At 39.1% G+C, this 15,900-nt stretch overlaps 1 protein-coding gene across 1 annotated transcript in view; it reads left to right on the forward strand.

The window, feature by feature from the left end:
* Positions 1-15,900, forward strand: part of LOC136779533 (uncharacterized) — a 43,494-nt gene that overhangs the window by 13,981 nt on the left and 13,613 nt on the right. The window contains exons 2-5 of the mRNA XM_066737158.1: positions 636-665; positions 3,182-3,284; positions 4,514-4,631; positions 14,684-14,807. Of these exons, the coding sequence (XP_066593255.1) occupies positions 636-665; positions 3,182-3,284; positions 4,514-4,631; positions 14,684-14,807 (375 nt within the window). The remainder of the gene's footprint in view (positions 1-635; positions 666-3,181; positions 3,285-4,513; positions 4,632-14,683; positions 14,808-15,900) is intronic.

Genomic DNA, 15,900 nt, shown 5'->3' on the forward strand with positions numbered 1-15,900 from the left:
GATGTATCTGTGATTCGAAGGGGATCGAGGCAGAAATTAAATTTGCTTGCAGCGCTGCTACTCGGTTAGTATGATATTAGTGATTTTGCGTCGCCATGTTTCCCGCCAATTTTCAGAGGACGCGACGCTTCGAAGTGGCTCAGTGGGAAAAATGAATTGTTGCAATCCAGTTTCCTTAAACGGACGTTTGAATGACTAACCATATTTCGCGAGCGTCGTCTCATTTATAATTCTACTTTCAGATCTCGTTGGTGCCAATAAAATTATAATGCAAGGTAGAATATACGAGGAAATATTAGTGTAAAGAAAAACGTGTCTATATATATAGAGCTCGATCGCCGTCGTGAATATGCTCGTGCAGATAAAGTACAGTGTGTTATATATCTAAACACTGTTAATCAGATTTGGTGTGAAAATAGATGAGATTTTTCGTATGATCCGACCCAGTTTCCGTGGCTGAAAAATTAACCAGCCGGTCTCGGTTTTAGTTGACTCTTATTGACCCGGTGAACGCTAATTCGATCAAATCAATTGTGTCTCTCAAATAGACGAAATTAGATCAGCCGTTCGTGTACGATAAACTTTTTTCCAAGCAAAACCTGTGACCTAAAACGGCTTTTCTTTTTCTGTTTCAGTTAAGAAGGCGAGGCTCGTCATCGAGGATGGTGAGTGCCAACAAGTTTGATGCGTGTTAAACAGGGTTAAATGATTCGATAGTCCGGCAGAAGGCGCTGATACGAACGAGACAGGATTCGAGCAGAAACTTCGTTTTTATATATGCTAAACCGACACTTTGCCACGTTCCATTTAAGAAAGAAATCGTATAAAGTTTGTCGCGTTTGCTCCAAGGTGAATATTGCAGCAGAAATTTTGTAGGTTATATCAGAACGCTTTTAGGACTGGTTTCAACGTAATCAACTTAATTACGCAGAAAATTGGTAAGTCTGCTAGTTTGAACATTTGTTTATCGAAATCTTTCAGGCTTTCCAATGACATAAACCTGCGGGCGCATTATTCACGTTGAAATTGAAATCGTGGTGATAATTATAAGATAGACGCGTATGTTTTTCGGTATATTCTCAGGAAGGTACGTACACGGCACATTGATTCTTTTAGCGGAGTTTTGCGAAAGTTTCCATCAGCCGAGGCATAACTGAAAGAGCAGAAGCATGCACGCACGGTTGCAAAATAAAATAAAAAAAATAGGTTTACGTCGTGCAGATAGCAAATAACCAACACGAGCAGCTTTCTTCGGTCGTCAATGTTCAATTTTGCCCGTCACTCACCTCCCTCCTGAGAAGAGCGTCGACGGAACGGTGCTTCAGAACTCGTATCGAAAGTTTACCGATTTGCTCCCACGACTAATTTTATAAATCTGATTTCCAGAGCCTACCCTTAACGTTTTATTAAAGCTACCGATGGATTCGTAAGAAAAATTCGAGTGGTTACGTTTGTCAAGAATTCACAGAGGCTTGAAATTAGATTATTGGAGGGTGAATGAGTGCATATAAGGCTGTAACTAGATTATTGAAATTGAAGAAAGAATAGTCGTCTGTTTACGAGCGAAGGTCGACGCGTAAAATTGGGGGAAGGGAGGAGTACAAAGCTCAGAGTTTATGCAGCATTGCACGAGTGTAAATAAGAAATGAGAGAGGTTGCATATTTCTGTCTCGCCGGCCGTGAAATGCATAAGAACGCTCGGGCGCGTCTACCATGAGATGAAATATTGACCGAAGAATCGTAAAGGCGGCAGTTTCGTATCGTTGGATCTCCTCCTCCTCGTACTTGAGATCGCGTAATAAAACGCTCGTTCCCCACGATTCTTATCAGAGACGCGATATCTGCCAATCGACTATTCTGTTTTCCCCACGTTGCGATTCTTGAAGGAGCTCTCATTGAAACCGGGCAATTATGAAAATTGTATTTTAAGATTTTTTCCAATTCTTTCAGCCTTTGTCTCTCGTCGCTAAAGTAAAGAATCATTCTCCTTTATCCCAATTATTCACTCTTAAGAACCATCAGTGATAACGATATTTAAGCGACGATTTTTATAAAAAGGTACAGAGAGCAGACCGTGCAATAGTTTTCTTTGCAATTTCCCATTATCGTAAAACAGAATGACTTTCTTAAACGAGTTCACGACATATACGGGGAATTGCAAAAGCAGGATGACTCCTGCTCAGTCAATTATCCAAAAGCCTAACAGCCGCTTCACAGGCTCGTCTGCATGCCTATTGAAATTTCAACCGAAGGAAATCTTATTGCATTTGAACTGAGCTCTATCTCGACGATAAACAGAAAGTCAATTTCACGTTTGCAAAAATATTGGAGACAATTTAATTTAACCTTTGAAAACGCATTTTAACTTTATAGAATGGTCCTAATGACTATCGTTTCGTTTTCTATAGAGAAAAAAGGATTGAAGATTGAAGGGGAATACTCGCTGATCACTTCCATTGTGTCCCTCGATGCAATTTTCCTATAGCAAACAACAATAGCTTAATGATTCGGGTAAAACTACAAACATATAAGTAATCGCTCAATCGGAAATAAATCTCTTTTCTATATATTTATATCATTGTTTAACATTTGACAGAAATATTACTTAAGATACATATATATTATTATAAGAAATGTATAGAATTTAGGTAAATATAAAACTTCTAGAAAATAGATTTTTCAGAATTGAAACTAAATGTAGCTTTTGAATTCTGATTGGTTGGTTTGTGAGGTAAAAGTTAAAGAGTGTGTTAATACTGGCTCTGATCAACCTCAGGCTATTCTATTAATTAGTGGAGGAGGGGGGGGGGGGCATTCGGTAGTGAGCCACTGAAAAATAGTTGTCAGTCGTTACTGAAAAATATTGTTAATTTTCATATTTGGAGAGACCTGACCTGTAATTATTAAAATTAGAGTCATAAAAATTTGTGTAATTGATTTAGCAAATAATTTGTACACCCACAAGTCTATTTTTTTACTTCCCCCTCATTTAAATTAAACTCTACAACTTAATTGTTTGTTGAGCCAATTAATATTCCGATCAGTGTTCTACGATGAATCATAGTTAACATTGATATTTTGTCATAATCCTGTCTCGTTCGTACAGAGCTTTTAATTAATAAAGAGAAAGGTTTTACCTGTGTTGGAAAATTGGTTACTATTTGTGATTGCATCTTTTCAGCGGAGAACTTGCACTCGTACGTGACCCTGAATCTGCAGAATGTTAAGTCCACGACAGTCACGGTTAAGGGGGCCAATCCATGCTGGGAACAAGATTTTCTCTTGTAAGTATTTTATCCACTTATATCTCTAAAATCGATCATTGAAATTCAATCAGTCGACTCGTTAAAAATCTTATAGAAGCTGATTTTCGACTAACGAGGAATCTTTAGACACAAGTTTTAAGTGAATAAACTCTTAATAAGTAATAAATACATATATAGATTTAGCTTTGCGCTAGAAGTTACGATAATTGATTAAAAGTTGGTAATATTGGATGAGATATTCGAAGAATTTGTGGAAGGGTTTTCGGTTCGATCAGTTAAATGATCTGTATAGGTATTCGAAGGAAGTATCATTAGATAATGGTTAAAGTGTTTAAGCTATTTACGTGTCACCCGGTAGATCGGCTTACCTCTTAAGGGGGTTCGATAGTCGATCGCGAGACCCCGAATCAACAGAGTTTCTCAACCCTCGAGAAAATTCCTTAAGCATGGCTTCCAATTTCAGCTTTTTATCTTTTTTAAAATCCAGCAAAGGTTTTTAGAATATCTTCAAATGTTGGAGCTTTTGAAAGGGTAACGTGAGTACATTTTATATATTTGATCATACAAGCAAAATTGTGAAGTATATTTTTAAGAAGAAATGTAATTATTGTAAAAAAAAAAAAGAGAGAATGACATCCTTGCATCTAGCAGATAAAAGCATCGCTACAAATAAAAACAGTTATAACTAAATGTGTTTTCCACTAGCGATAAATTTCCAATTTCTCCAATCTAGGAGGACAAAGTATAGATAATTGCTCATTTGCATATTTTATTTCTCGTTCCTATATAATAGCAATATATGTTTTACTGAAAAGTCGTTAGAAATAAAAAATTGCCAAATAGTTTTCTGTAAGTGCTTAAAAGAAAGTAAAAGAGCTCGACGAGTTTGCAAGCTGAATTTACGACACTAAACTGTCGACTTGTAGCCATTCGTGTTCACGACTCGAATTTCCACGATTTTCTGTTTTCCAATGAAGCTGCGTTGCAGTTGGATTAACTACTAAGATCTTTAGGTTCCATGTAATTCAAGACTGTTTAATTTCCAAGTTCACTTTACTCCATCTCGTTAAATGTTCAAGTTCTATATATATAGTTACTCGTAAATCGGTTATTTACCAAGTACCATTCAATTTAGAGTTAAATCGCAAACACTGCATAATTACGTTTGTTAATCTTGTAGGTTGTATTTTATAAGGTATATAAAGACATTTTTCGGCTGATGTCTAATTCATATGTTTTTTTTTCAGCGAGACGAACAACCTAAAATCAGGGATTTTGATCGAGGTCTGGTACAAGGGTTTCCTGTGGGATAAACGACTAGGCTTCTACTATATTCCACTATCGTCAGTGGCCTACAAGAAGGAGGTAAATCAGTATCGAATATGAGAAGCGTTTCATCATGGAGACAATAAGCGCACATATCGTCTGATAACAGGCGCAACACCAACTCCAATACACTTTCGAATCTCACCTACAGCACTGTACCGATAATACTACTTGCGCACTTGTATACAAAGCTCCGATAACGCATAGACACATAGAGAGAAGCTAGCACATCCAATTCCGTTGCTCGTTTTACGTAATAGTTGAATCTATAAACCGAACTCAATGGAGACCTGTAAATTTTCGACTATCGCTGCTTTCATTCATTAGACTCGAGCAACAAGTTTTGCAAGCCAAGATTAAGTTCGGTTAAAACGATGCCAATGCTGCTCAATCGATAACTTGGTATATTAATTTTATAAAATTATCCACCTGTAATCTCTCACATTATTCTAACGACTTTGTTAGTCGATCGATTAGAATTATGAAAAATCACACTTCTCTCGAAGGTCGCTTTATCTAGCGAAGGATTTCAAAAAGAGTTCTCGTCGATTAGCCATCGAAGCAAAGAAATCTGTCCGACTGACGATTCCTGCAGGCATCCAGCAACAAGTCGAGGAGGAAAGAGAGGAGAGGGATATTTTTGTAGGATGGCCGAGTGCCATTTTTGAGAAGGGCATCGATGAGCTTTAAGCACTCGCAGCACGTAACGATCTCGCTCGAGTGCCGCCTGGCCTTTTATTGGCCGGCACGAGCTCGTACGTGAAATGAAACTTAACGAGTGTTTGCCAGTCGAACAAGCCGAAACCAATTACTCTCCAGTCCGGTGTGTTCCGCTATTGCAGTTTTTCGATATAGCCTCTGCACCGCCCAATTGCGTGAGTCACCCCCTTGTATCAGAATTAGAAGATTCCTCCGAAACTCACAAACAGTTACTGTACATGTATATAGAAAGCCATAAAACGAGAGCTTAAAGTGCGACCTCAATTTTTTCTAAGCGTCGCGTTTAATAAACTACAATTTTTACTTTTTTCTCTGCCAATAATTGTCATTTTTCTCAATGTAAAAGCTTGTATGAAATACGTAACGAATTTAGTATCGATAACAGCTTCTAACGAGAAGGCTCCAATTATTGCTTTCAATCAACTTTGGTATATATCGTCATGTATAGTTTATCTTAATGCGTTCCCTGACCGTTTTAATCAGCTAAATCGTAATTGGCACAATCGTAGTAGCCGCTTATTCAATGTGCCAGCAGATTGCAATTGTATCGTGCTAAAACCACTAATCAAAATTAATTGCAACGTTTCCTCGATGTACTCTTTTAGAAAAAATTCCACGTTTCGCCATTTCACTTAACGTTATCCCCCTGTGCTAAGCAAGGCTCTCCCCCCTATCCTCCCTTTATAATTACGAGAATCTTGGATTTTCGCCAATGTTAAATTTGAATAATCTCATTATTTCCTAAGCTCGTTGCAGCAGTGTTTATTCCGAGTTGACGAAAAAGTAGCTTGATCCTCTTGCTTAACATTATCATTTAATTTTAGTCGACCTTTTCCTTTCTTGTAATTTCAGAGTAGTTGAAAAGGTTATTATCAGTTGCAATGCATAAATTAGAATGGAAATCTCAATTGACAGGTTTGCAATACAGAAATTATCTCAAATTAAATCAATAGTTGCAGTGTGATCACTGACATTAATACCTGTGCGGGTACAGTAAAGTGATTTATAAGATTATTATTAAAAATTGTTGGTGCTTTCTATTATTATTTATTGTTTAATTTTGTGGCTATCGTGGTAGTCGTTATTTTATTTTTTAACACTAGAGGTTTCGATCTTTAAATGTATCCGTATAATCCGTTTATGAGATGAACGTTTCACGCGCGACAGAAACACAAGAGTGCACGATAATCGGCAGCTTTAGAGGCTATAATCAATCCGAGGATTAAATTCGTTTCTCGTTAATGTCAAACTGTGTGACGTCGTCCACCAGGTACCCTGGGAATATTTCAGGATGCACGTATATGTGTTCGATTTTTTACTTTGTCGTCGCTGAAAATATTTGATGAAATACACAACTACCTTTAATTGTATTAAATCCTCGTTGTACATTTTTCTGAGGACGAAAAATTGGTTTATTTTAAATAATGTAAATGAGAGTGCTCTACTTTCTCCATTTATCAATGTTTAATAAGGTTTATTGTTTATGCAAATATTTATTTTGCCTTACCGATACACACGAGATACACGTTTCAAATAAATCTCTCAGCGATTAACAGCGTGAGATTTATTCGAGTGGAAGCACAAGCTGGCATTTAGAATAAAATTCGTCTAAGGTGGAAAATGTTATTTGAGCGGCCAGTAAATAATAGGTCAATTTTGGGATAGTGTTTCGGTGAAATATATTTAGGATGGCGAGGGTTAGATGAATTGAAAGAGATTGATTGTGAAAAGCGTGGAAAAGTCGTAGCAAACATATTCAGGTATTTGGAGGGTCAACCTAAGGGGTTGACATGAGTGAGGAGGGTACTTTTTTCATAAGTACACGACTGACTAGGAACATTCTCCTAAATAATCAAGCTCCTTAATTGAATTCATGGATATATACGTCAAGGACAAGATGCACTTTCTGAATTTGGAGAAAAAACAAGTTTTTCTTCGATATTTCGCTATCTTCGTGGAAAACTAACCATTGGATTTTTAAGGACCTACCTAGACACAGACGAATGATCCTTTCAACTCTCCAAGATAAAATATGTCGCCCGAGGATATGGTCCGTGTCCAAAATGAAGAACAAGCTTGAAAAATACTAAATCATCTCTGCAGTTTTTCCGGCTGCTCCATCTCTTGAAATTGGACTACGCAGTTGACGCCTTCGCAAGAAGTTTAACTCTTGGGCTGATCTAGCAAGGAAAATTGGCCTAGTAAGACAAAAGTTCTCCTGGTCTAAACGAGCTTTCAGCTCTGGGAAATGCAGTCAACTACCATAATTCACGTCGGAATAAAAAAGCAGAATATAATTGGATTGTCTGTGCTTTCCGAAAGTACGTATGCAGTTATCGTTGTGTGCCGAGCTTAATCGCTGAAGCCCTAAGGAATCGGAGGATGATTTTTGCGAGGCGAATCCCCGAGATTATTCACCATGGAGGAGTGACACACGTGGAACGATGAAGAATCACCCGACGCCAACAACGGTGATTTGCAGCTTTTTCTCGGAGGATCCACGAGCGTTTACAATTCATCTTATGGTAATTGGGCCACTAATAAATACCAGTTTTAATGGAGGACCTCGGCGTGCTTTCGCCACTATTTTTAAACTTTTTCTGGAATTCACACCTCGTGCCGAACGTTTTTTCATCGAGAAACCCATTTCACGGATGCTGGTGCAGCTGTGGGTTGTACGCGCTTAAATTAATTATAATTCACATCGCGAGTGCGTCGAAGCTTTCATAAAGTCGTCGGAGACCAATAAAATTATACCAAAAGGACTCTGATGGCAACTTTCATATACGTATGTGTAATTCGTTAAACCATCGCTTCATTTAATTTCAAGAGAAATAAAACTCAGCGCATTTGAAATATTTGCCTTGAATACGGTGTATCAAATCATTATAATAATGAAGAATAATTCGTCGAGTTCGTTGGAGAGAGTATCTGGTGAAATTTCAGAATTATATCGATAGATTGTAAGCCCTCGACGAGAGGAAATGCAAGAGAGATTAAGCAATTTTATGAATTTTCCATATTATACCTGTATACAGTCTGGTTCTGTACTTGGCAGGGGGAGATGGGGGGTAGAATGACTTTTCGGTTGGCGGAAGAGTTTTGGTTCAGCAGATACGCCGTTCCCATCAGCATCGCCAGCAATCTTCAACCCTCTTATGGATGTGACGTCACTTGGCATGCATCCAAATCCGACCGCTCAATGAAACAGTTGGCAAAGCCAAGACGACGTAGTCGCCGGGATTTACGGCTGCATAATGCTGCGTGCACACACTGTGGATTCTGTGCCAACGACCTTGACGAAGGGCCGAGCTTTAGTAGCTCGAGAAAATGGGCTAACGAGCACCAAGGTGAAAAATAGTCAGCTAGAACAGAAGCGCGGACTAGTGAGAAACCCAATTACCCACATTATTCCCTTCTTCGTAGATTTATAGATATTTCGTTGAAAGCACGAAGATTAGCCTGAGGGCTCACCGATGTTCTCGTTTCCTGATGATATGGATAGCAGAAGCAAGAAAATACCAAATATCTGTACAATGGAAAAAGGAGCTTTAAAATGGAGAATTTCTACGAGCAGAGGCACAGACATCCAGAACTCCATATTGGAGAACGATGAACATCGAAGAAGCGATAATTCCAAGATTTATCTTGAAGCTTTAGGAATTATCAAGGTAAACTACGACAATGAGTGCATTGGGATTTGATGCACGTGGGCTTGGCAAATAAAGCAAGGTCATTGTCAAGAGGGTTTATCCCACTGTGCAGGAAGAACGGCCAGTGAACAGGGTAATAGACCCTGAAATATTAATTAATCGATCGATGGTCGACGAAGGACTCTAACACGAAGGTTTATAACGAAGCAGTTTGAAAACTCATAAGGGATGTTCGATGAGATTTGTCGATTTACGATCGGCTCGTATATAGGAGGAGCGTTGAAATTACGTGGAGTTTTACGCGAGGGGGATCGATGAATCACAGGCTGAGGCCATTCTTTCGCGTTCTCATGACTCGGATCGATTTACCAAGCTCCAGGGGTGTCATGGAGTAAGGAGAAATAGGAATGGATGGGAATTAGGATGCGGGAATGCGAGGACCAATAAGAGGTAGGGAGGGGTAATGAAGAAAATGAATGGATGAACCGTAGGACGATCGTGTGGTCTATTGCGACGACAATCTGGGTCAGGTCTGGCTTAAAATATTCATAAAGCACACGCGAGATCCAAGTATGGATTTGGTTCGCATTAGAAATGCGTTGACTAGCTATGTCAGATCATTTCAGGAAGGATCGTGATGAGATAACTTAATGGTGGTGTGGTGGCTGAGAGACGCTGGTTCTTATACTATATATACTCCTATACTCGTACCAAACTTTGATAGACCTCTTATATATATAGGAACACCTTCAGACTCATGACTTCCCGTCGCAACTTGTTCTTCGTCACTTTGAATATCTACCGTCATTTAACCAGTAGTTCTTACCCAGGAGGACCAGCAGTTTGATAAAATAAAGGACGTGCGATTTAATTTCACCTTCCATTAATTGATCCTTTGCTAATAGTTCATAAATTGTGTTTTCAATAAGTTTTCTCTTTTATTATAATTCTATATAGTAAAAGTCTCTCTCTGAGAGCTTGGAGAATAATCTTGTTGTTTAGCGTTTTAGATCAGCGAATTGAATCCTGCAGTGGGCTTTATTCATATCAGTAGTAGCTAGGCTGATTCGAGAGAAGTGCTGGTGCGGAAGAAATCTTTCATGATTGCGTGTCATGCTTGCTGAATGGAATGCCAAACAGGGAATGGAAAATATCGTGTCTCAAGACACTTCATTGATTGAAATGCTGGAGACTTTTCGACGTTTGCCAATTTTTATGAATATGGCTATATATCCTATCTAAAATTATCTATACGAGATTCCGTTTTACCGTAGAATCTTTCTTATAATTGCTCGGCTCTAACGAGTTATATTTATGGAGAGATGTTTCATCAAATGAGGGAAGGATGTTTCTTGAAATTATGGTTTGATGAAATTCTGTCTAGTTTATTAAAGTGGTTTGACCTTTTCTGTTGATTATAGAGTTAGATTTAGAGGCGAGTGGAATACAAAGTTATATGCGTGGAGGTTTAAGAGGATGTTGGGGAGACTTAATGGGAAGAGGATCCTAGGATCATCTATGTAGCCTATCGAAAAGTCTTAGCCTGATGACTTGTGAGAGGGGTGGCTATAAATCGATCCGTCTTCTATCATCCTGCTCCATCTTTTATCTCGGATGATGGAGTTGTAAAAGTCGCTCAATCGCAAATGTACATCTCTCTCGATTCAGATACATTCTCCTTGATAAATTCATCCATATTTAGCAGACTCGAAATGACGAGTAATAAATCCCACGATGATTTTCAAGCCCGATCGATACATGAAACATCGTTGCATCGGGTTCTCCAGGATGACCAGATCGAGTTTGAGATGCAATTAAAATGATTCATGATACCTCGATATATTCGAAATCCAAAATCGATAAGTGATAAATGCGCTGGCCAGTGAAACCCTGCAAAATCGATACCTCGCATTTCATCCTACTTATCTTGCCCCACAACCTTCCGTCATAAGGGCTGGCAGAAAAATTGAAGCTGCCCCGGGGTAATCCTCCGAGAAATGTGTCTCGGTCAATTAGATAAAAAGATGAGAAAAAACCTCGGCGGAAAAAATGGCGTTGAGCCCAGTTAATTGACTGGCGTTTATTAAAGGGATTAGTCACACATTCTCTTATTAAGTCTGCAGGGGAATGTTCTCAGGTCGATTATGGTTACAGGGAGATATAATCGTGCATACGATTATAGAAAGACTTTACAGAGGAGCGTTGTTTCGTCGGTGCAGATTAATAAAATCTAGGGACTCTGTAGGGGAAGGTAATTTTTGGCGAACGCCACGGATGGTTCGTTAGGATTTTGTTTGTTCACCGAGGTAAACTAGCCAGCTTTTGTCGAGTCGAGAAATTGACGGATGACAATGGTCCTTTTGTTGACTCGTGGCGGAAGATTCTAACCGCAAACTGTGGTCACTGTCGCTATCTATATCTTTTATCATCGCGAAGCGACCTTGCCGCTTGACAAGATCGTAAACAAGCGACAGTGAAGATGTGCACCGTACACCGGATAACGAACTATAGCGCCCTGGTTAATCCGTCATCGAGATTGTGATGCCGCTGATTCCAATGGAACGTGTGACGAAAGTGTCAACGTTCGATTCCTTTCATTCGATTTCACACTGGCCACTAGACGAGGGCCTCGTTTATTCCACCGAATTCTCCTATTTTTCAAAAGAGCCCTTCCCCTCTTATACCTCGTACAACAATCTATTTTCGTATCCACATAAATTATCAGGGCAATAAATTTTCGAATTATCGTCTAACAAGATTAATAATTGCATTGAATTTCAATGGAAGAGTTTCTAAATGCATATAGATCTGTGTTGTCGGTGATTATGCCTCGTGCAACGGAGGGAAATGGCTGATAATTTACATTTTCCGTTTTCCCTGAAATTATTGCTCTACGGTACAGCCGGCCTTGAATATATCACCTAGGACAGATCGAAAATGTCGCTTGTAATAAATTAAACTCTAAGTAGATTCAAGTGGATCGTGTCAGACGCATCTTCGACTGTCCTGAATATTAAAAACAAATTGTATTTCTCTTTGTTGTGATGAATATATTCTCACAGTATGGAAGAATATCTGCATGTATATACAAAAGGCTATTTGTGCATTATCCGTCGTATTCGAGGAAATCGTAGTTTATTAAGCTGAAATTGTATAATTCCCAAGGACGTTGAGGCGGTAACACGTGCGAACGGTGGGCTCGCGTAATTATTTCGAGGCTGCGACGAGGAGAGTCATTGTACGAGCTCTTAATTGCGGGGGTGTCTAGCTATCATCCCCCACGGGCGAGGTTGCGAGGTTCCAGTCCATCCACCCTCCGCGCGGAAAAGAAACGACCTTAACAGTCTCGTCGCGTACCGTCGTTGACTGCATCGCGTGTCCTCTGAAAATTCCTCCCTCCCCCAGCACTCGAAAGCCGTATCGCCCGGTGCCGGGGGGTTGTCAACCCGGGCCATTCATAAAAATTCCTTTTTAATCTCTACCGTATATACTTTATAACCGCGAATTCAAACTAATGCATATACGAAACCTCCTGTACAACAGTTGTTAAGCGTTTCGCGTGTCTCGTTAATATATGCATCTGTAGATAAGAAAGCTTATCGTGCTTCGCGACTGATATTCCAAACTAACGCACTGTTAACTCCTGGATAATAATAAATTGACTGGTGTATTTTTAGGTAGAACGCGTGGAAAGGCTTTTTGGAACGGATGTGAATTTTACAAGGACTTTAAATGGATTTGGACGGAGACGAATCGGAGGAGATTTTAATTAACGATGAGACGCGTGAATTTGGTGGATGGAACGAGGTTTATTTTGCTCAATGGCTATTCACGGATTGGTGGTAATTGCTGGATGTTGGAAAATAAAAGCGCAATAGGGCGTATAGCTACGACCGCGGTCTCGAGTTAATATCATCCTATTACGTCGACGATATACTAAGCAACGAGAGATCGAATTAGGTTAGCAGTCTCGAGAACTGCCGTGACGCACGGTCCCTTTTCCGATTTCAATCTGTTTCCGTGCGAGCGACTCGACCTCCAATTATCACGGCGATCACGCTACCATAATAAGCACAACGACTAGTACATTTTTTAAAAAGGGTCTTTTCTTGCATCGATCAAATCATCATATCTATCGGAATTTCTCTCGTATTTTAAAATCCAATATGCACTTCGCTCGATGGCAAATTATCGCAAAATTAATCATTGATCTCATTTAAATTTCTACGATTCCACGGTTATAATATGCAGAGTGTGCTTGCGGAATCTTCTCTTATCACTAGAAAGGCTTATTTTTCGTGGGAGAATAAATTTAAAAATTCATGTATAGAGATAGCTTGTGTCGCTTGATACTGGGTCTCTTTCGATAATACACTTCTTACACCGTTCGAATGTGGATCAGCATTAATTTTTAAAATTGTAGGAGTATTGCAGTCATTTGCATCTTAATTGCACACGGCTCGGTTATTGTATTGCGAGGAGCTTGAATGTCATGAAATTCTGTACAAAACCTATTTACGTGCGAATCTAGAAATCAGTATTGTAATATTAATTAATGGTTTATTTCTGAGAGAGAGAGAGAGAGAGAGAGAGGGGACATAAGAAATTGTTTGAAAAATGAGATAAAAAATGGAGCAAATACTTTTTCATATGATATTATTTTTAACACTTGTACTAAATTCAAATTTTCACTGGCTTGATCCGACGGTATGGCGATGATACTGTTGCGTACATTTTTCGACAAAAATCTCGTCCGACTGAAACAATAGGCACGAGAGATAAAAAACTCGTAAAAGGTCAAGCATTTAACACTATCCGTAATAATAATTTCATCCTTGCTTTATACGACTAAATTTTATTTTATTACAAGCTTCCGAGTTTACTGTCACAGCAAACTATTTGTATTATTTCTGTTTTTACGTAGACTAATGACATCAGTGACATTCAAGAGCCAAGATTTATACACTGCGTTTCGTTGTCTCTTAAAAGCTAGATAAATATTGCTCGATAAGTCAAAATTAAGCTTCGAGAAAGCATGAAGAAAACCATTAGTTGACTCAATTTCCTTGGAAAGATTACAACGACTAATTTTAACAGTTTTTTTTATCCATCGATGAAATCTTGAAGAAAGTTGCCTGAAATTTTGTTGCTTTTCAGCTTTTTCAGTGTCGAGGGTTTGTAAATAATTTGCTTTTTGGTGCATGCAAAGAAAATACGAATGTAAGAAACATTCGTAATTACTAGTCACGTAGTAGGGGAATAGGGGAAAGGGGGAAGTTACAGATTACTTTGTACACGCGCTGCAAAGCTTGGCTTCGACGAAGTTACGCCAGTTACATAAATTACAAAGAGAGAGAGAGAGAGAGAGAGGGAGGGAGGCAGAAAGGGAGGGAGAAAGGCCCGTATCTAATAATTGCGTCCTCGCAGCACCGCGCATTGGCAAAATCAGTAAGATTGAATTATTTCGGCAATAATGCATCTCACTGGTATTTAATTTACCGTAATTCATAGAATTATCGTCGTATTGCAGGTCTGAAGCATCGAATTAATTCATTATACGTCAAGGAGTGGCTAATTGTAATTTGCGTCGTAATGAAGTCAACCGTAGAGACAGGGTTGGATAAATGTATAAAAATTAATTGTACCAAGGGGGAGAGAGAGAGTGAGATGTTGTTAGTCGTAATAAAAAATATATACTAAATTATACACTTGTTTCAGGAGGGATGTGGACAATGGGTGACTCTTGATGCGGAAGTAGAGATGAGAGGGACAGAGTTTATCAGGACTAAAAAGCCAACGGGCAGTTCACTGCTGATAGACTACAGACTGGAACTGCCTTTAGGTGAGTGATGAATCTAATCTCATAGGAAAATTGTATTGTCCTCGCACGTTTATCCGACAGTTCTTACGTGGAACTCTGATGATGACTCTGATAAAAATGGAGAGGAAAATTGGAGAACGGCACCATTCATTGTTTTTATAGCTCTTTACCATGCGCGTATAGGATTATTGTTATCCACTTTGGAAAATCTCTCTGATTCGGTATCGTATCTCCACTTTTTTTATTCATTGCCCTTAAAAGCTTTAAGAACCTCTTTGATTGTTACAGCTCCTCGTTGCACCAAGATACCTTGCTCACGTTTTTCAAAGATTACTCGCCGGTGAGGAGGGGGGGGGGGGGGGGGGGAATCGTGACGGGAAAATTGTAGAAAAGTGGTCTGAAATTATTTCAAAATCCACGTGCACACACACATTCGAGCGAAAGAATTTATAATACTTTCGCGTGTTACTTTTTAATCTCCATGTATATATATAGGTAATACTGCACGGTGGCCGCTTTCCTAGAACTCGGAGCGATATCTTGACACGTGGTTCTCCATCAATTTTTTCTTGATCCAGTGCTCTAATTACTGGAGAAACTTTGGAATCAGGCGATAAACGCGAATTGTGTCGAATTGGCTCGTGTGCATAAATTCTCATACCGAAGGCTTATGCATTATTTATCATCGCCGCGAGATTCCAACCGCAAAAAAGTAGATTTGCATAGGAGGAACGTCATTGGCTCGCTCGATGTATCTCATAAACGAAAATTCCTGTTCTAACGCGAGATTGCGATGTAAAATATTAGATTGGAAAGAAAAGAAGGATGGAAAATTACGGAATTATGGAGATTAAAACGAGTGCTTTCATTCGAGAGCAGGGAGTATAAAACGATTGGTAAATCATTTAATCCCTGCGGAAGATGGAAAAGTTTCAAATGGAAACAATAGTTTTTGGCAACAAGTGAAATTTTCAAGTGTATAGATATATATATAGTACTGGAGATAAAAATCCTTTTTCTCCGGGGAAGCTTTTGGAATCCTCCGATGGGTTTCCAGGAAGGAACGAGCTTTCACCTACTGCCCGGTCGTCGACTCACCTGCGATCGATGTGCT

This window comes from Prorops nasuta, unplaced genomic scaffold, assembly GCF_024137725.1.
Source record: "Prorops nasuta isolate Cenicafe-Biocafe unplaced genomic scaffold, Cenicafe_Pnas_1.2 PNAS00017, whole genome shotgun sequence".
NCBI lineage: Eukaryota > Metazoa > Arthropoda > Insecta > Hymenoptera > Bethylidae > Prorops > Prorops nasuta.